General features: G+C 39.5%; 1 protein-coding gene across 2 annotated transcripts in view; it reads right to left on the bottom strand.

Moving 5' to 3' along the window:
- Positions 1-20137, bottom strand: part of LOC111147550 (serine/threonine kinase 38) — a 41236-nt gene that overhangs the window by 3504 nt on the left and 17595 nt on the right. The window contains exons 4-12 of one of the 2 annotated variants that reach the window (XM_022503642.1): positions 19692-19814; positions 17855-17938; positions 14043-14166; positions 11563-11717; positions 7314-7416; positions 6428-6489; positions 1529-1646; positions 345-468; positions 37-132 (exon numbers count right to left, since the gene is read on the bottom strand). In XM_022503642.1, coding sequence (XP_022359350.1) covers positions 37-132; positions 345-468; positions 1529-1646; positions 6428-6489; positions 7314-7416; positions 11563-11717; positions 14043-14166; positions 17855-17938; positions 19692-19814 — 989 coding nt within the window. The remainder of the gene's footprint in view (positions 1-36; positions 133-344; positions 469-1528; positions 1647-6427; positions 6490-7313; positions 7417-11562; positions 11718-14042; positions 14167-17854; positions 17939-19691; positions 19815-20137) is intronic. The other variant, XM_022503643.1, reaches the window with a different exon arrangement.

Genomic DNA, 20137 nt, shown 5'->3' with positions numbered 1-20137 from the left:
TCTGAAATAATCCTGAAAGTTTTTATATGGATATACCTGATATGTTCCCAGTCAACGCCTTCAAAAAAAGAATTACTTTTGATTTCCTCAACTCCAGGGGCTCCAATTCTATGTTCCCACTCACAGCAGAATCTGGAAAAGACAGAAGCCTTTCAGCATACCTCACATTATCTCCTTGGAAAAAGAAAAGGAATAACCTCCCCGCCCCGACCTTTTTTTAAAGAGAGAAATGGGAGAGAGCAGGGGACAGACCCGGGTAATAGTTTAAGTTTAAAAAAAAAAAAGAATTCACTCATGTCAAAAAACCTGGATGGGAGGTGGGGGAGATGTTCTCTGACGAATACCTCAAAATTAGATCCTTGGCTTTCTCAGAGATAGGAACTTCCGGAGGAAAAGTCAAAGTTTCTTTCCAGTTCATCACCTTCTTATATGTCTCTTGAGGGGTCTCAGAACAGAAAGGTGGGTAGCCTATAATAAAAAAGGAACTTCGGAGCTTTGGCACTCCAGAACTTTGAATCTGACGAAGAGCATTCTCCTTAATATGATTCTATACATCTTCAGCCCTCCACATAACCTCTCCCCTGACTTCCATTCATTCCAGAAAACATCTAAACTAATTTTTCATTTTCCCCTCCAACTCCTAAGCCCAAAGTGAATTTGTGCTTCTGGTGCCACAAGGGAAGCAGCTAACAGCTGAAGCTGGAAAAGGAAAGGAGGACAAGCACAGCATTGCACATGTGCACACTGTGCTCCAAGAAGAAATGAAAGGATGAAACAACATCACTGAGAAACGACCTTGTTCTAGGAACATCCTTATATAGGTAAAGTGCTAAACAAGTTGAATAGGAAAAAAGCATAGGTTTTAAAGGTGACCACCATGCCTCTTCTTGAGAACAACAGACAAGGGGATAAATACTCTCAGACCATATTACTTGGCATGGCCTCCACACAGATCATATCCACCTCCACAGGCATCCATCCAAAGTTCCCAAAGACAGCGCAGCCAGAAGCCATACTAGTCGGCCGCCAACTCACGCACTGAGGACTGCCATGGACAAACTTCCTCTCCTCATGCTCTCGGGCATATGGCCACCCGCCCCGCCACAGTGTCCCCTAAATACACAGACACACCATACCAATAAGAGGGAGAAAGATCAGAGGGTTCCATGCTCTGAAGGCTTAGAGAGAGGAAGGGGTCAGCAAGAAAGTAAAGAGTACATGAGGCCAACGCCCAGTTAAAGTTCTCACAATGAAGTGGAAGAAATGCTAGAGACTGAAAGAGCTGCTAGGAGAGGATGAAAAAGGGGAAGAAGAACAGGATAAATGAACAACAAAGCAACCACAAGGTGCCAGGAAGCCAGACACTAAAGTTGACTATTTGAAGGCCACAAGCTTTCTACCTACGAGACTTCACGTTAAGACAAGAGGGGAAAAGTGCTTAGATCACCCTCAACTGAAACAGCCTATTATCAATATGGGACTCTTCCCTGGCTTTACAGAAAAAGTCCTCTGAAAGCATGCAACTTACCGATGAGCATCTCATACATGATCACCCCAAGCGACCACCAATCACAGAGCTTGTTGTACCCGGTCTGCATGAACACCTCAGGAGCAATGTAGTCAGGAGTGCCTACCGTGGAGAAGGCCTGAAACAAGTACCATACATCAGGGGGGCCCCGCAGGCAGGAGGGTGCCCTGAGTTCTGTTCTGGAGACCAAAGGTTCCAAGCACCACCTATACAGCTACCCACAAACTAACTGAGCAGGATACCCCGTAGCTTCACGGCAAGACTGATTTGCCAGAGCACTTCCAAAACAAACAATAACGCTTGGTCAGGGAGGCAAGAGACCCTTCCTAAATACAGCCAAAGCCCATGGTCGATCAGGACAGAGGTATCCATCTTAACAACTCGTACCGTGATTTACTGACCACCCAGTGAGTGAGTGCCCGGCTCCATACTTCTTGTATACTTCAGAGCCTATTTCGTCCTGACACAACTTAGCAAAGGACTTTACCAGAAGATAAAAAAATATGACGCCCAAAACAGCTTTGTTCATGGGCTCAGGACTAATTAAGTGGCAGAACCCAGTTTGAAAATGAAATACCTTGTCTAAATTATCCCTTTTTCTGTTATAAATATTCCTTGATTTGGCAAAGTCAGAAAGGGAAGCTTTATTATTACAAGTTACTCATATCCTATAGGTTAGAAATTTATGTCTATTTACCAAACGTACTCATTTATATAAACAGTTTTTAGGGGAATCTTTTCTAAATTCAAGTAATCTACTCTCATATACCAGGACTACAATACTCAAAGCCTGCCAGTGTGCTCAGCATTTGGGGATTTATCACATAGAAGGCTCTAATCTAAGCACTTTGACATTATAGAATTTCTAACATAAAAAAATAACACCTGTGTTGTCTTTTGAAAATGTTTATTATGGAATGCTGCAAACATACAGAAAAAAAAAAAAAAAAACCCAGCATACAATACATGTGTACTTATTGCCCATATTAAAGAGAGGTTAATCATCTGCCATATTTGTTGTAGATCAGTTGTTTTTTTTTTTTTAAAGACAAAAACTATAGGAACAATTAAAACAATAGTCCTTCCTCCTTCCCTACTGAAGTCAAAACCACCCTGAATTGCTGTGCTATGCTTGTATGAAGATTTGCATAAGTGACATAATATTACTTCTTGAGTATTTCCACTTTTAATAAAGGGTATCACTTGGTACTCGTTAGTCTACAATGCTACAACTTGTGTTGACTCAACATTGTGATTTTGCCATTTATTCAGGTAGCTCTGGTTCATCCATTTCACTGCTATACACGTACTCCATTATACAAATGTCACGATGTTTTGTTTTTTATCCATTCTCCTGTGGCTTCCAATGTCTCACTATGACAACACCTGAATAAACACTCCTGCGACCCCTCTTGGCCACTAGAGCAAGAATTTCTCTAAAGGATCTACCAGGAGGAGTACCACTGAGTCTTGCATTATGAACATCTTCAACTTAGACATCTTCCAACTGTCCTCCAAAGTGTTTATACCTATTTAAACACCCGCTGTGGGGATGAGCTCCTGGTGTTCCACATCTCACCAACACCTGGTTCTGTCAGACTTTTTAATTTTTGCCAATCTGATGAATATGAAATGGGATCTTGCTGTTTTAATTTACATTTCCTTTATTTCTAGCAAGGTTGATCATGTATTCATTCACTGATTAGCCAATTAGGTCTTTTTTCTCTGAATTCTAGTTTGGATCCTTTGCCCATTCGTTTTTTAGTTGCATTATCTTTTTTCTTATTGATTTGCAGGAATTCTCTATGAATCCAGGGCATTAATCCTGATTCAGGACATAATCCTTTACATATTGGAAATAACTTCTCCCAGTGTGAGATTATCATTTTTATTACGGTTTTTAAGTGCTGTTATATATGATATATACCAAAAAATGTGTAATAATCACGTTATGAAGCATAATAATGAATAACCATGAGTTCAACTAAAGAAATGAATCATTAGTAATGTCATTAGAACTAAACATGTACTCCTCTCCCTTCCATCCTCCTGCCTTTCCTAACCCCTATGGTTCAATTTTGTTTATCATTCCTCTGCTTTTAAAAAGTTACTTAATTCTGCCCCACATCTGTATCTAAATGAGATCTTAGCTTTATTTTGGGACTTTGCAATTTGGGATCATTCTATATGCAGTCTTCTGCTCCTTGATTTTTTTCTTCTCAACATTTTGTTCCTGAAATTGATCCATGATGTTCCATGTAGCTGTAATCAATTCCTTTCACTGCTGTAAAATATTTTACCCCGCAGTGCAACCATTTTCTGTCAGTGGGACACAGGGTTATTTCCAGTTTTTTGTTATTACAAAAGTGTAATAAACATTCTTATAAATGGCTCCAGGTTCACAAGCGCAAATTTTTTCATACCATATGACTATAGGTAGAATTGCTGGGTTGTAGGATATGTACATGAACTATAACATAATTCCAAAGTAGCGGAACCATATATGGCTTATCATTTGTTTATGTCTTTCCATATATAAAAAGGTTTTTTTCTTTAAAGTAAAATCAAATTTTCCTTTATGATTTGTACTTCTTGTATCTTAATGTTTTTTAAAAATCCTTCCTTACTCCAAGATCAACCTTTCAAGATCACCCTATACTTTCCTCTAAAATTTTAAAATTTTTAAAGTTTTTTTTAAAGTTTTTTTTATTTTATTATTTTTATTTTTCCATCTACAACTTATTTTTTATATACTATAAAGTAGGAATCCATTTTTTCCATAATACAAGTATCAATTGTTATTTTTAAAGTTTTAAAGTCTGAGACACGCACCATGCTCTCCAAGAAGTATATTCATTCTAATCATAAAGGTTAAGAAACTACAGAAACCCCTCAATTTAGAAATTAGATTTATTCCAGCAAAGCTGAATGTTAAGTAGATCTTATTTGTTAAAAAAATTTCTATTATAAAACCAGAGACTGGGGCACCTGGCTGGCTCAGTCAGTAGAGCATGCAACTCCTGATCTCGGGGTTGTGAGTTCAAGCCCCATACTGGGCACAGAAATTATTTTACATAAATAAATAAATAAGCAAGCGCTGTGGCCAAAGGTTAACTCTTGGCTTGCTTTAAAAAATTTTTTAAAAATCAGGATTCCTTACCTTTTGTTAGCTTCCAAAACACAGGTAAATATCAGTTTCCCAATAATGCAGGAGCTATTGTTTGAGAAACAGTATCTTCAGTATCTACTTAACATTCAGTGTAGAGTCTCAACCTTTACTGTACAGTAAAATCACCCAGATTCCTTTCAAAAAATCAGATACCCAGATTATATACCCCAAACCAACTGAATCTATCTCTGGGAGTAGGACCCAGGCATCAATAGGTTCTAAAGCCCCACAGGTGATTCTGATGTGCAGCCAAGGTTAAGATTTACTACTCAATGGAGAGGCATAATAGAAGCACCTGACCAAATTTGTTCCTGACATTTCCTCAATAAGCTATGTAAACAGTTTTTCGACCACATATAGAATTCAGACACTTAAAGAGTATCAGAGTCCCTAAGGAAAGGAGACTCTGATGTGTCTGACTATACCAAAGTTAAGTATCTCCAAGTTCATGTGAGAAAAAGATATCCACGATGAATTTCAGTTACTACGTCTCCAGAAGTGTTTGGTTTAAGATAATGCCTCTCCCAGGGCTTAGGCTGACTAAAAAAATCATTATACTCAAAGCACAGTCTGGTATGAGGCCCACTGATGGGCTTAAAAAATGCAAGCCTTTCTTTTGATGCTTTCTTAAACAACCTTATAGGCATCCATTTCCACTAGGACAGACAGCTACTTCCCAGTGACCTACTCACCGAGTTATTAAAGATACTGCAGAGAACTCTCGTTCAGTATTTGACTGGGAAGTCTGACTGAAATACAGTATTTGGCAAACCCACCAAGTTACTACCGCATACACCAACAAGCAGAAGTGCCACCATTTCTAGATGATACATGTATATGACCATCACTCTGAACTAGCCATCATCTTCCACACTGCTGTTCTTGCTTTCTACACCCAATTGTTAGCTTAGCTTTACCGTCATTTACTTCATCCACTATGGGTTTCTAGCAAAACTTAAATATGTGGTGATATACATTTCTATTATCTCTGGTCTATAATTTTCCAATAACTAGACACTGGGACATACAGATTATACTTCAGATATAAACCAATGAATTAGAATAAAAGTCTGCCTAGAAAGCAATATTTCACTGGTGAATTTATACTATTTAAATAACTTCCAACGTATCATCAAGGTAAATGCAGTAATGATAATTATTTTTAGGCTTGTAGGGCATAATGTTCTATGTACATACTTAAATACTTATAAAGTTAAAAGCACTTTCCTTAAATTTCTCTCCAATTTTTATCACCAAGTTCTCTTTTCCACCACAAAGGAGGAAAGGGTGGGGCAGGTGAACTGAAATCTTGACTTGCACAAATGAATCAAAATTTTAAAAGTTTGAGAACCACTGCCTTAAAGCTCTGGGTAAGGGGTCTGTAACTAAGTTTCATCTTGAGAGACCTCCAGTTTAAATATATCTCCTTTACAACACCATAAAAATAGGGAACAGGTGGAATAGGAAGGAAAGGGGTTGTCACCAAAGTAAAGGATCAGAATGAAGTCCTCCATTAAAACATCACAACCAAAACAACCTAATATTATCTTCCCTCTTTCAAAAGATTACCTTCGGTGCCACTGGCAGTGTGACAGTGTTCTATTAAGGTAATCTTAAAAGCAAGGAATAGATATGCTGTAAATACTTGTTGAATGCAAATTCACGTACCTATTTTTTAAATTTATTCATACTCGGTTTGTAACATTTAAGAAACCACAGATATTACTTACTAGCTGACGTCTATTTCTTTTCCAGGTTTCTGCTTTCCTTTTGGAATTCATGTTCTGGAAAGCTAAAAGCAAAGAGAACAAGTCCCAATCAAGTTTAGACAGGTATGTTGACTACTTTTTTAGGCTCTGGTTCAAGCCCCATGAGATCTTAAAGTCTTGCCTTTCTGCCCATACATTTGTAACTCTAGATAACATACTTCCCAGCAAGTCTGTAAACCCAAATCAAAGGCATGGAAGCATTAGCTCAAGAATCACAAAGTCATGTGAGTCATGTGGCCACAAAAGATACAGTCATTCATCAGAATTACAGGACTGCAGTTTCATCAGCAGCAAAGGTCCCAAATTGGACCTAAGACACTGATAATTTCTCAAAATTACCATCAAGTAATTTCCATGAGTAATAACTGGTCCATATTCAGAGACTTCAGAATTAAAATACATTTTTGGTATAAGTTACTCCAGGATGAACTGTAATTATACTACATAGTTTCAGTGGTTTCACAGTGTTGGAGTGAAGATAACACTTACAAAGATCAATTTCTTTCTGCCATAACAGAAAGAAGCACGTAGGATAAATCTAATCTGGAGTTGGTCCCAGGACTTGGTCCTCTACTTCCGCTTGCCTGCCCTATATTCATTTCCAGTAACCTTCTCAGCAGAGTTCCTAAGACGGCTCTTTTCAATATCTGCCTCAATATATCTGGTAGCACTCATCTTGCCTCATCATACAATAAAAACCACAGGCACACCTGGGAGGATACTTTTATTCTCTAGACTCATGCTGTGAGAATCTCCTAATCCATCCTGCATATTTTGGTTACCAAGAGAACAGCTCTTCCAGGCCCAGGTAAGGGATAAAAAGGCTAACACCACTGTTTACACTTACTGAAATCACTTGGGAGGCTGTGGTTCAGATTCCTATAAAATTCTGTCCTGTGTGCTTTTTTCAGTCCTGTGCAAAGGCCAAAGTCAGAAAGCTTCACATGGCCCTGTGGGGAAGAAGAAAAAAGGTAATGGATGAACATCCAGAAATGGGGAACAGACATTATACTCTCAGGCCCCTTCCAGTATCCATTACAGATCCAGAGTATGCTCTCTTTTTTCAATTTGTTTATGGGGAAAAATAAATAAAAAATCAAATTTTAAAAGATCTTATTATATTAAATACTACTAATAAAAGTATTTCAATTTTTACATATTATCTTTTTATCCAAATATAAACTTCCGAACAGTTTGAACCCTCCATGGCATTTGAAGATACTTCCACTTTTTTTTTTTTTTAAGATTTTATTTATTCATTTGACAGGGAGAGCACAAGCAAGGGGAGCAGGAGGCAGAGGGGAGGGAGAAGCAGACTCCTCAGTGAGCAGAGAGCCCCACATGGAGCTCGACCCCAGGACCCTGGGATCATGACCCAAGCCAAAGGGAGACACTTAACTGACTGAGTCACTCAGACTGCCCCCACCTTTTTTTTAAAGTAGGCTCCATACTCAGCATGGAGCTCAATGTGGAGCTTGCACTCAAGACCTGAGCTGAGATCAAGAGTCAGACTCTTAACCAACTGAACCACCCAGGTGCCCCCTCTTATTACTTCTTTTTTTTTTTTTTTTTAAGATTTTATTTATTTATTTGACAGACAGAGATCACAAGTAGGCAGAGAGGCAGGAAGAGAGAGAGGTGGAGGCAGGCTCCCTGCGGAGCAGAGAGCCCAATGTGGGGCTCGATCCCAGGACCCTGGGATCATGACCTGAGCTGAAGGCAGAGGCTTAACCCACTGAGCCACCCAGGCACCCCCTCTTATTACTTCTTAAACTCATTCACTCAGATAGTCCTGTGTTTCTACATGGTTTTCAAAATCACCATTTTTAATGTCTACATAATATTCAAATGACTGAGGGGGTGCCTTCAGCTCAGGTCATGATCCCAGCATTCTGGGATCCAGTCCCATGTCCCTGCTGAGCCGGGCGTCTGCTTCTCCCTCCCCAGCCGGGCGTCTGCTTCTCCCTCCCCCTGCTCTTGCACTCACGTGCTCTCTCTCTTTTCCTCCCTCTCAAATAAAATCTTTAAAAAAAATTCAAATGGGGCACCTGGCTGGCTCAGTGGGTTAAAAAAAATTCAAATGACTTAGCACATCATTTTTTACCTAACCATGCTCCCAATTCTGGATGCTTATTCCATTTCGAATTCTTCACTCTCATATAATGTGGATTATAAGGACCCCTGTGATAGAGTCTGTGTTCCCAACCCTAACCATGTGAAGTACAGAGGATAGTCTCCATAAATGATTGTGAAATAATGAGTAAATGAACAAATTTTTGTTCATGTAACTTCGCCTCTTAAATTGTTTCTTTATGATACAGCCCAAGAAATAAATTATTCCAAAGACAAAGAATCAATGTTATCGCATAGTTCCTGACAAATGTTGCTATACTGTATTTTAATCTTAAGTGTCTGGCTTTATCAGTCTCTTCAAGGAACACTTACACCTCCTCTGAGCCAAGCCTCATGTTTTAAATGTGTCGTGTCATTTATAACTCTTAAGCCACACTTCAATGACTCAGACTCATTAAATGGCTTGCTGGTGAAATGGCAGAACCAAAGCCAGAAACAATTCAAGTTCCTTTTCTCCAGACCAGGATTACCTACCCTCTCCAACCCCCTGATCTCATCTGGAAAATGGAAATAATGGTATCTTCCTGGCAGGAATGGTGAGAATTAATGCATATAAGGCTCCTAACCTAGTGCCTGGCACATAAGCAGTCCTGAGGAAGAGGCAAGTGTTCTCGGGGTGATGAAATTTCAAGTAGATAAGGAAGTAAAGCCAAAAATACAGGAGGAAATCCTCATGCTCAGGGATCTACACTGTTCAAGATCACATAATTAGAAGTGGTGTGGCCAAGGTTTAAGTCCCGGTGACTTCAACATCAGTGGTCTTTCCATCCCACATTCCTTCAGGACATCCTTAGGCCTTAACATATAAACTTCTCAGGATAGAGAAAGAGGCTACAGAAGCACTGCTCAGATGGGTCAAGTTTTATATTGTTTCGTTTTACAGAAATCCCATTAGGTTTGGTGGTGTGTGTGTGTGTGTGTGTGTACACATGCATGCACAACAAAGTAAACAGCCAAACGAAGACAGCTTTGAGCTTGCTAACCTGGCATCATTTTTTTCAGATCTGCAAATAACTTGTTGTACAAGTCAAGGAACAGAGTTTAATTACAGTTCTCAAAACTAGACTTCACCTGGACACCTCTAAGAAAGGAATGTGTCTTAAAAAGCAGTACCTGGGGGCGCCTGGGTGGCTCAGTGGGTTAAGCCTCTGCCTTCAGCTCGGGTCATGATCTCAGGGTCCTGGGGTCGAGCCCCACATCAGGCTCTCTGCTGGACGGGGAGTCTGCTTCCCTCTCTCTCTCTGCCTGCCTCTCTGCCTACTTGTGATCTCTCTTTAAAAAAAAAAAAAAAAAAAAAAAAAAAGCAGTACCTGAAGCAAATGCTATTCAAGCCTACATTCTCAGGGAATTCTTTAGCTATCCTAAGTATGCAGCAGGAACTCAAAACATCTAATTTCACTTCTAGAATCTGTATAGCTGAACACCTTAATAAGCTTGCTTGTGAGAACATTTTTCTACAAGTCTGGGCTAGCATCTTGTAGACAGCGAATGTGCACCTAAAAGGGCTCCCGACTTCTCAGCCACACTGAGGCCCCAAGGTCCTTGCCTTCAAGATGTTTGCTGGACCTCCACATAGACTATGGGGTTCAACTAAGCCTGCACTAAGACACCCAGAGTACAGGACCAGGGCATCTGAACCCAACCACATAAAGTAGGGCCACTGCTCTATTAAAAGTATATCTGAACACAATGACATAGAAAATTAATTTTATATACATTAACATTTTAAAAGCAGAATGCCAAGCTACTTTTAGGCTATTAACTGTATATAAATTATAAACACAAAGAAAAGAGGTACTGAAGATACTGTACCAAAATAGTAGCTATCTTTGAATGATGAGGTTATAGGTATTTTTCTTCTTTATAACTCTTTATACTGTTCAAATTTTCTACTATGTATACACATTATTCTTATGAAGAAAATAGCTACTACCCAGAAATTATTTGGTAAATGTCCTGCCACCTCAAAATAGAAAGATAAAATTTTTTTAAAGAAAATATACCAATAGCTCAGGTTTCTCAAAGATCACAAGCAAATTATCAAAAGGCAGCACTGAGCTGGCGCAGTCAGTGGAGCATGTGACTCTAGATCTCGGGGTTATGAGTTCAAACCCCACAGTGGGTGTAGAGATTACTTAAATAAATACAACTTTTTAAAAAATGGCAATAAAGAAAAATACCCTAAGAATTAAAATTCACTGTTCTATGTAAAAGAAAAGTTCAGCCCAGACAACAATTCTGTGTAACAGAACAAAACATTCTAAAATTTTAGAGCTGGAAGGGACTCTGGAGCTTCTCTGGATCAATATATTCACTTTACAGATACATGAGGTCTGGACAGTGGGGAGACTTGCCAAGGAGCAGCCAGCAATCTAGCAGCACAAGGACTCTCTTCTTATCTGCTATGAGTTTAAGAACCAAGCAAGTGAACTCATTTCCATGTCTAAAGAAAAATACAACAAGACCAGCACAGAGGTTGAGCATGACTCTTCTTTAAGCAGAGGGCAAATGATCTGGAACCTGAACTTTGGGACGGACTGCTGTTGTTGTTTTTGTTTGCCTTACTTCCTGTTTCTTGGCTGGGTTCCTCAACTAATAAGGTTGCCCAACAGAGGGGTTCCCAATAGGTGATGCATTAGAGTTAATTATATGCTAGGAAAAGATGACTATCTTTGGCTTTATTATAAAATAAGCTTCTAAATCAATTTTCCTCTTAATCATTTTCAAAAAGGTCCTTTATTATTCAGAAGAATGTTCAATCAAATTATAGAGTCATACACCTTTCAGAGAAGGGAAGTAACAGCAAACTTACCTGTAAAAAAAAAAAGAGAGAGAGAGAAGAGAAGAATATACAAGGCAGTTCCTGGCTCCCTTACTACGATTACAAGTGGTACAGGTGTGAAACCAGAGACTGCTCAGATGAGGAAACACACATCGAGCATGCTACTCTCCTAGCACAGTACCTTGCTGTCCAGGAGAAGGTTGTCTGGCTTGATGTCTCTGTGGATGAATCCAAGTTGGTGAATGGAGTCTATGGCTAATACTGTTTCTGCTATATAAAACTGAGTCTCCTCTTCTGTCAGGGTATCTTTCTTCATTAATAGGGTCATCATGTCCCCTGGAAACAAGAAGATACAAACCACCATACACACACACACACACACAAACACACGCACACGACAATACATGAGTAAGTGCCAGTTTTCAGATAGGTCTTCCCTATCTGCCTACATAAGGCAGTGCTAAACAGGCCTCTTCTGTGTTCCAGAAACTGACCCCACACTGCCATTATAGGTGGAAATGGGAAGTAGTCTCTAACAGTTAAAGGTAAAATTCAAAGCCACAGAGAGCAAAATGCTTTTAACCTAATCTGATGCTGACCACTGAGCAGTGATTTCCACCGCACTTAGGGGAGAAAAAGGATATTTCTTTCTCTCTCTCTTACACACACACACACACACACACACACACGCACACGCACACACGCACAATTTGCTTAGGGTAATTTTTTGAACTTGGGGGAAAAATTGCTTTATTTTTCACTTTGCCTGCTAACTTCTCTATCCCGAGAACCAAATGGCATTTCCACATAGGTTATACTGCCTCTGTTGTAGACAGAGGCCAAAATGCCAAACAAAAAGTAAATATATGAGGAGGCAGAAAACAAGTTCTCCAGTCTCTACCTACAAAACACTTGAACATAAACAAATAAAAAGATGGGATTTAGGTAGCAGAGCGTAAGTCAACAAAAGCTAAAAAGGAACTGAAAATGCTATCTCCTGGGATATGTAATGGCTGCCTCCCCAAGTACAGAGTCAACACCTCCCAAGATCAGTGGAGTTTTTTCTCCAGTGTTTTATTATAGGTAGTTAAATATACACTGATATGCTTGATGCAACTTTTATGACACAATTATCAGTATTCTAGCAGTTAAAAGGTAAACTCCCTAGTTTTCTGCAAAGTCAAAATTTAACTATTTCTGCTTAATACCAGCAACATAAAATGGCGAAAAAAAAAAAAGATTCTGATCCTAATTCAATGGTCAGACATAAGCAAAGCAAAGAAAATATGTATAAGAAGTTTAAAGCTAAGAGAAACAGGAAAGATTCAACTTAGATTCCATATAAAGCCATTTATGGTCAGAAAACAGGAAAAGAGAAAGAAACCTCTGATTTTAATAGAACATCATGCTTTTTTTTTTTATTTCATTTATAACTTTGGGGGAATTTTTTTATATTCCTGGAAAAAAGGGGATATTTTAACACTCAGGCAAAACTCAAACCATTTATTAAAACGCTCTCTTTTTTTGACCCAAGACTTAAAAAACAGGATTCTCTAATCACTCCTGGCAGCTACATATTCAATCTGGAGGCACACCAGAGACATGGGAGTGGTGCACTCAGGCCAGCTCTAGAGTAGCTGTGTGGCCTTAGCGCTGTGGCCCAGGAGAGTAGCCGGTGGCCTCACCTGTGCGAGTCTGCCCAGATGATCAGAGAGCTCAAGGCAGATGGTCTATGGCTCTGCAGGCCAGCTCCACCGAGTGCAAAGGGCAGGGTCCAGGAGACATGAGGAGCTATGGAAGATGGAGCATGTAAGGCTCGAGGAGACACGTGTCGAGGGGCTGGGGACTGAGCCGGTTCTTATTCCTATTTAAGAACTGGCATCTAAATGTTCAAAAGTTTCTCCTCATTCTACCACAGACTCTTTCCTAACTTGCATTTTAACTGTTTGTTAAAAATTGATGACCCTAGATCTAAAGAAAGGTTATCACAGGATAAAAATATTATGCCACAGTTGTATTTGCTTTGTTATAGAACCAAAAAGAGAAAAAGTTTTCTTTTTTTCCCCCCACCAGGGTTTGCTCACAGCTCATCTGCTCACTTGCAAACAGACTGCGTTCCCCAGAACAGATGGTATGTTCTGTTATGGGTTCACTTTGGAGCAGTCTTAGGAGATACACATGCTGCGTTATGTAAAACTTGAAATCTCAGAAATGAGAAACTGTTTCTGGCTACTAATATAGGTAATGAGAAAGTCACTCCTTATTAATACAAGTTACAGAAAAAGAAACAAAAAAGTTGAAGCAAAGAATGTAATAGCTTCAATTTGGTCACCTGGGTAATTGATTATACATGATTCCCACTGACAGGAGAGCAGGCAGAGTCCCTATTTTATTCCTATATATTGAAAAAGAAAAAGAAAAGAAAGAAATGTCCATCTGAAATCATGAGAATGAATGAGAAGGTTACTTTTATGGCACTAAGAATTGTAGAAAGGCACCCCAGCACAAGACAGGTTACTGACCTCCTTTACAGACCTAAAAAAGATACAGAAAGCAACTTTGTGAGCACGGTTAAAAGTAGAAAGGAGGGTTAATTGACGTGAGAGTGAGAGAAACCACAGAACAAAAAGGAAAAATGACCTTTCATCGTCAAGTAATTACCTCCAGGCAGGAACTCCATGATTAGGTAGAGGTTTAGCTTATCCTGAAAACTATAGAACATTTTCACAACCCACAAACTGTCTGCCTCCACTAGAATGTCACGCTCCGCACGAATGTGGCCAACCTGGAGGTATATGCATTTGATTAATGACAAGCCTTGCTCTGCTTTATTCGACTGTATATTTGTTTAAACAATTTAAATACTGTTTGAGTATTAAATTGTGATGACGTAAAAGATCTAATTTGTGCTCAGGCAAACGTATGAACTCAAAACAGAAAACATTTGACTTGAAGGTATTCAGTCATGAACACCTGAGTGATGAAAGGCTTAAAAAAATAACACAACGAATGGCTGTAATGCAAACGGCAACTTTCACAGTGCTAGAAACTGAACCTCTGATTAGTTAAAACTACCATTCTTTGGCACAGCTTTTTGTCCCAATAACCTTTTAAGACAAAAAGAAGTCCCCAAGATGAGACTCTCTAAACAAGTCTTGCCTTGGGTCTGCAAGGTTATCTGCAAGGAAAGCGCCCTGGTTGACAGTTCTAGAACACTACTCCACACCATTTGGTTCACTGCTGCACACAGAGTAAAGTGCTCAGTTCTTACTAAACTGAATATAAGAACATCTAAGAGAAGTTACGGATTCAAATTTCTGGTATTTCCAGTTTTCTGCTCTTATAAACTAGCTAAGGAGACCAAGTTGCCAAAAATTTGGGAAAACTGGCAGAATTACTTCATTACAATAATATTTTATTATCAAATTTACCTTATCTACTTTAAATATGTAATAATAATCAAAACACTGCTGCATGTTACCAAATCCCAACCCCTCCTTACATAAGTATCATAAGATGCAAAGCTGGGTTCATCCATGTCTATGTTTATTAAGACCCAGTCCAATCCTTGAGTAGAGGTTTTGCTCTTAACGTACGCTGCGGGGCTTGACTTCTCCTCTATGTTTGGAGGTAAAGATGTACTAAAGCTCACAAACTGGCCCTTCTGTGGCAAACTCAGCCCCTGGTTGTTGTTTTATTTGCTACGATGTTCTATTTGTTTGCTTGTTTTATCGGAATCTCTTTGGCAAAGTCCGGCACTCACTCTTCCAGTTGGACGCAGCTCCCAGCCCTCTCCCATCTTACACATAAGCTGCCTTATTCTTTCTGCAGGCCTCAGGGCACTTGAGTTTACGGATTTCGGTTCCAAGGCTGTACTAAAATTGTTTAGGGACTTTTTAAATAGTTTCAATGTTGCAGAAAATTTCCATTTTGTACATCTCTACTTAGGGTACGAGGGTGGGAAAATGGAAGAAAAGGGTGGTAAGGAACAGTGTTAGGAAATCAGGAAGAAACTGAGTAAGGGTAGATGTTTTTCCTCAGTTTTCATACAGAAGCAAAGTTTTGGGAAACAGTAATGCCACCTGCTCGACTGCAGCTGAGGCCAGGCCCTGGGCATTAGCGGACATGAAGACCATACAAGTCAAACTCCACCTGCCTCTGCTCTCCTGGCTGCGGAGAAGGCCTTTGCTTGTCACAGGGAGCCAAAGAAAAGGGGAGGGACTACTACTACCACTCATCAGTCACCCTGGAGGACAGAATGGTGACTGCCACATTCTCTGTTTGCCAAGGGGAAAGCTCTAGGTCACCTGTGCATACCTTGACCTTCCCTCCTGGGGCTGAAACAGCAGCTAGGAACCCCAAGAGTAGAGTGGAGTCAGGTAAATAGAGAGTCAGGGAGGGAAGAACCAGAGGTGCAACTCACATCAGAGGCTCCCTTTCCCTGTTCTGTAAATATTTAATGGGGTAGGGAGCTAAATGCTAGCTGCTCCCCTAAGTGCTAGAAAAGCAAAGATAAAAGTGCGTATTTTGTCCCATCCTAATATGATATTGGCATCACAACAGGAAGTTTTCCTTTGCAATGTAAGAGAAACATGAAAAAAAAATAGCTAAATGCTGGTCTCTTATCCTCTAAAATTTATTATCCTTAAAATTTTCCACCCTATGGATCAGGATAACAACCTGAACTCTCAGTGAGTAGCTTTAATTCCTGTTCAGTTTAGTAAAAGCAAACAACAAACTTTTCCTATAGATAAGGCACCTCTACCTACAAAAAATGAGGCTCTGAATCTAAACTTTGTCAGCCCCACCCAAAAGTGATGGATCTGCACTGGTCTACTTCCTGTCACACCTGACACAAACTATGCTTCAGGATGGCTGATCCAGGCAGCGTGTGGGGCCAGAGACTTTAACTGGACCACCCCGAGATCAAACCCACAGAGTCCAACAGCACGGTGAGCTAACAATTCAGTTAATGCATTGTTTAAAATCCTATTCTCAGAGAAAGCCCCTCTACTCTCATGTAGAGAACTTTAGAAAATGATTTTGAAGAAGGTACAATATTCAAAAAACTATTTTTACACCCTGTGCTTGGATTGTCCTCTGTGACCCTGCTGGGCAACAGGCACACGCTATGAAGGACCAATAAGGGAAAGTCCTCATGCACACTTCTTTTAACAATGTGATTCTGAACACTAATTGTTTGATGAAGAAATGTTTTAAAAGCCTTTGTTTAAAAAAACTACAGGAAATAGGTCTTGTAAAAATAAACTTTACTTACGAAATACAAAATACACTGACTAATCAATATAGTTTTACATTTCATTTTTCAAGACTAACTGAAACTCTTTCACTGCCTATACCCATTCCACACACTAATTTCAGATAATACATAAACAGGGCTGTTGAGCGTTCTGAATGAAGCCGGCATTAGCATAAGCTATGATGTCTGAAGGTTCACAGCCAGGGTATTTGATACTCTCAACCAAAATTCCTGTGACTCTAAGCTTATGGGTAGTGTATGAAAATTGAAGAGAAAATAAAAACTCCAAATGATGACTGAAACTTAAAAGGCAGAAAAGCCTCAACGATCATGTCTCAAGAGGCAGAAGGGACTGGCTGCAGAGCTGCTCTCCATTCCTGCTCTTGCACTCTACACCCAGAGCTCTCCTTGCCACAGGGTCTCTCTATGCCCTCCTGGAGCATCTGATCCTTTACAGGACATATGCAGGCATCACCCACTACAATCTGTTCTTAAGCAAACCGCTCAATGAAATTAGATTTATAGAAACACAGCATTCTTGTTTTTAATATACTGTCCAATATTAAAAATTTTATTTTGCATAAAGTACTTCTGCATCTTATATATCTCTATGCAAAGTAGGTTTAGGTTTTAGAAAATGCTCTTAATCCTTAAAAGAGAATTTGCACTGCTCTGCCGTTTGCATTAGATTTTTTTCAAATTCATTCAGAAAGAAGACTGGTCTCTCTTGGGTAGTAACGAGCTACTCAGAAGACCCAACTTTGGTTTGAGGGTACAGAATGAAGCATAGTAAGACACATTTTAGATTCCAAATTCCAAATTCTGGTTCCCAAGTCTCAGTTCCAAGGTATATATATACAATTTCTCTTAGCATTCAGTAGGAACATGCTACCACAGCAAGTGTGACCTCAAAAACAGGCTCCTCCTGACAAGCACAGTTTGTAATCAATTGGGAAACACAAACAGCAGATGCTTCTAATAGGTTTTCAACTTTTAAAAGACCACACAACATAAGGCAATACTTGTCCTTTTAAGATATATGTAACTGCTTCTTTGTTGGGGAAAGAAAAGTAATATTATATGTATATTCACACATGACAGTGCTAAAGAAAACTGTAATAAGAAAATACATTTCAAATAAACAAAAAGAACAGTTCTACATGACAAAAAATTTTATAAGTTGACTAAAATCACTGCTACAATTGTGGTTTACCTGCTCTTTTTCAAGCATATCTGCTTTACGTAGTATTTTCATTGCATATACATGCCCTGTATCTTTCTTCTGAACAAGCCGCACCTAAAAGTTATAAAAGAAATGCCAAGTCAAAAGTTCACAATGTCAAGCTAGCACTTTCATGTACTACAAGAAATAATTTAAACTAAAAAAGTATTACAATATTAATATAAGCAACCAGCAATAACAAAGCAGAAAAAAGTGCCTTTTAATGTTCCAAAATGGATATATTTATTATATACCATGAAGTCAGCCCTGGAAACATTCTCAAACATCTCCACATCTGAACAGCTTTGGCTCCCTAGTTGAACACATCAATCTAATTTAAAACCCTTTCAAATTTAAGGACTCATTACACCCAAGGTACATGTCATCCAATCAGCTCAGAACCCTAAGGAAGTGATGACAACAATGTTTAATACAACAGCAAAAGCTCATGAATAGGAAAAACGTCTAGAAGGGAAAAAAAACCTAAAATGTATAATTAGGGAAATGGGGTTTTTGCAGTTTTCCTTTCTCTTTTTTATCTTCCAATGTTTTGAGAAAGAACAGGTAATTTTATGATGAAAAGAAAATTGTCTGCAAATCCAAAGACAAACTTCTTGGCAAGTCCCTGCATATCACCCCCCTGCACCGCACCCCCTCCCCAATAAGTATGCTTTCTTCTCCCTGCACCTTTCTTCAGTTTTTCCTGAGTCCCATGTCCCTTCCTCCCTAAACAGAAAGCCCTTTTAGACGTGGTACTGTACCTTTCCCTCTCTCCGCAAGCCAACAGGGATTCTGAACACTGAGGGATCAATTTCATCTTTCACTTGTGCCTCTAAGTTCGCTGCTCACATTTCCCCTAGGTATGGCTTTTTAATAATATGCTGCTCCTTTTATACAAAGTTAATGAAACTATTGCATCAGTAAGCCGTTCACTTTGGGTGTTTTCCTTTAATGAAGATGACCTTGGACGGGCTCATTCAAACCCTCCCCAACAGACTGCCCTTGTGACTAAGCAGGATGCGTCCACAGGACCAGGTGGGATAAAGTGGCAAATGCTTTCAACTCTCTACCACTACCTGTATAACCCATTGTTATAAATTCTGTTTCCTAGGGCCATCATTAGAGCAATAGCAATCTGAGGGGAAGAAATAAAGGGTGGAGATATGCTGTTAGTTTGCTCCTGGAGAGGCAGTGTGATCCTAGGAAAAGCAAGAGCTTTAAGTTCAGGAACTCCTTTAAGAAACAAAGCAAATGGGCAAAGGGGAAAAAAGAGAAAGAGGCAAACCAAGAAACAGAGAACTACAGAGAACAATCTGATGGTTACCGTAGGAGAGGCAGGTGGGGGGATAGGTGATGGTGATTAAGGAGCACACTTGTTGTGATGAGCACCAAGTAATTAAAAACTAAAAAAAAAAAAAAAAAAAATCAGGAACTCCTGGGCCCAACTTCTGGTACTGCTGCTCACTGGTTGTGTGACAATGGAACATTATATATCCCCCCTGAGTCTTAATTTCATCATCCATAAAATGAGTTATTGTCATGATTGTAAGAGAGAAGCACTCAGTAGATAATAAGTATTGATTTTTTCTACCTTTCAACTCTCCCTCTAGATCAATACTTAGAGCATCAACACCATCTCTGGCAAAACAGAAGAACAATCAGAGACCTGGGACAGTGGAGGGGGAAATAAAGGACAGACGTGGGGCTGGCATGCCTGACCCACCTACCCCATATTGCAGATCTATCAACAATCAAGAACTCACGGTATGTCAGCAGCTTCAGAGTTGTGTGGTGTTTTTGTATCTGATAAATAGCTGTGGTTTTTTACCTCACCGAATGCTCCTCTGCCTATTACTTTTAAGGACTCAAAATCTTCCAATCCAAGTCTTGTTCTCTTCAAACGAAGAAACTCTGTTTCCTTCCGTGCATGCGCTGACCTCCTCAAACGCTTCTAATGTTTAAAGGGGGAGAGAAGTGGGAAGGGGAGGAGCTGAAACTGCGACTTCATAGCAGTCTTATTTGCGAATGGGAAAGCAGGACCAAGCGGACTAAGCAGAACCTTCTGAACCCTTAAGAGGTCACATCTCTCCTCCCCAGCCTTTGGACACAATAACCAAACCATACTGAACAGATGTGGAGTGCCTCCTCTGAGGACTCTGACCAATCTAGTTTGGCAATCAACTATCCTAACTTTTCTAAAGAAGGAAGAATAAACAATCAATATTTTCCTTTAAACTTCTATAAAATAAAAGGGCATAGGGTTTTCTCTAATTT

Source organism: Enhydra lutris, unplaced genomic scaffold, assembly GCF_002288905.1.
Source record: "Enhydra lutris kenyoni isolate GAN:26980312 unplaced genomic scaffold, ASM228890v2 scaffoldscaffold17, whole genome shotgun sequence".
Taxonomy (NCBI): Eukaryota; Metazoa; Chordata; class Mammalia; order Carnivora; family Mustelidae; genus Enhydra; species Enhydra lutris.
The sequence above is the reverse complement of the archived record's forward strand: the minus strand, read 5'-3'. Positions and strand labels throughout refer to the sequence as shown.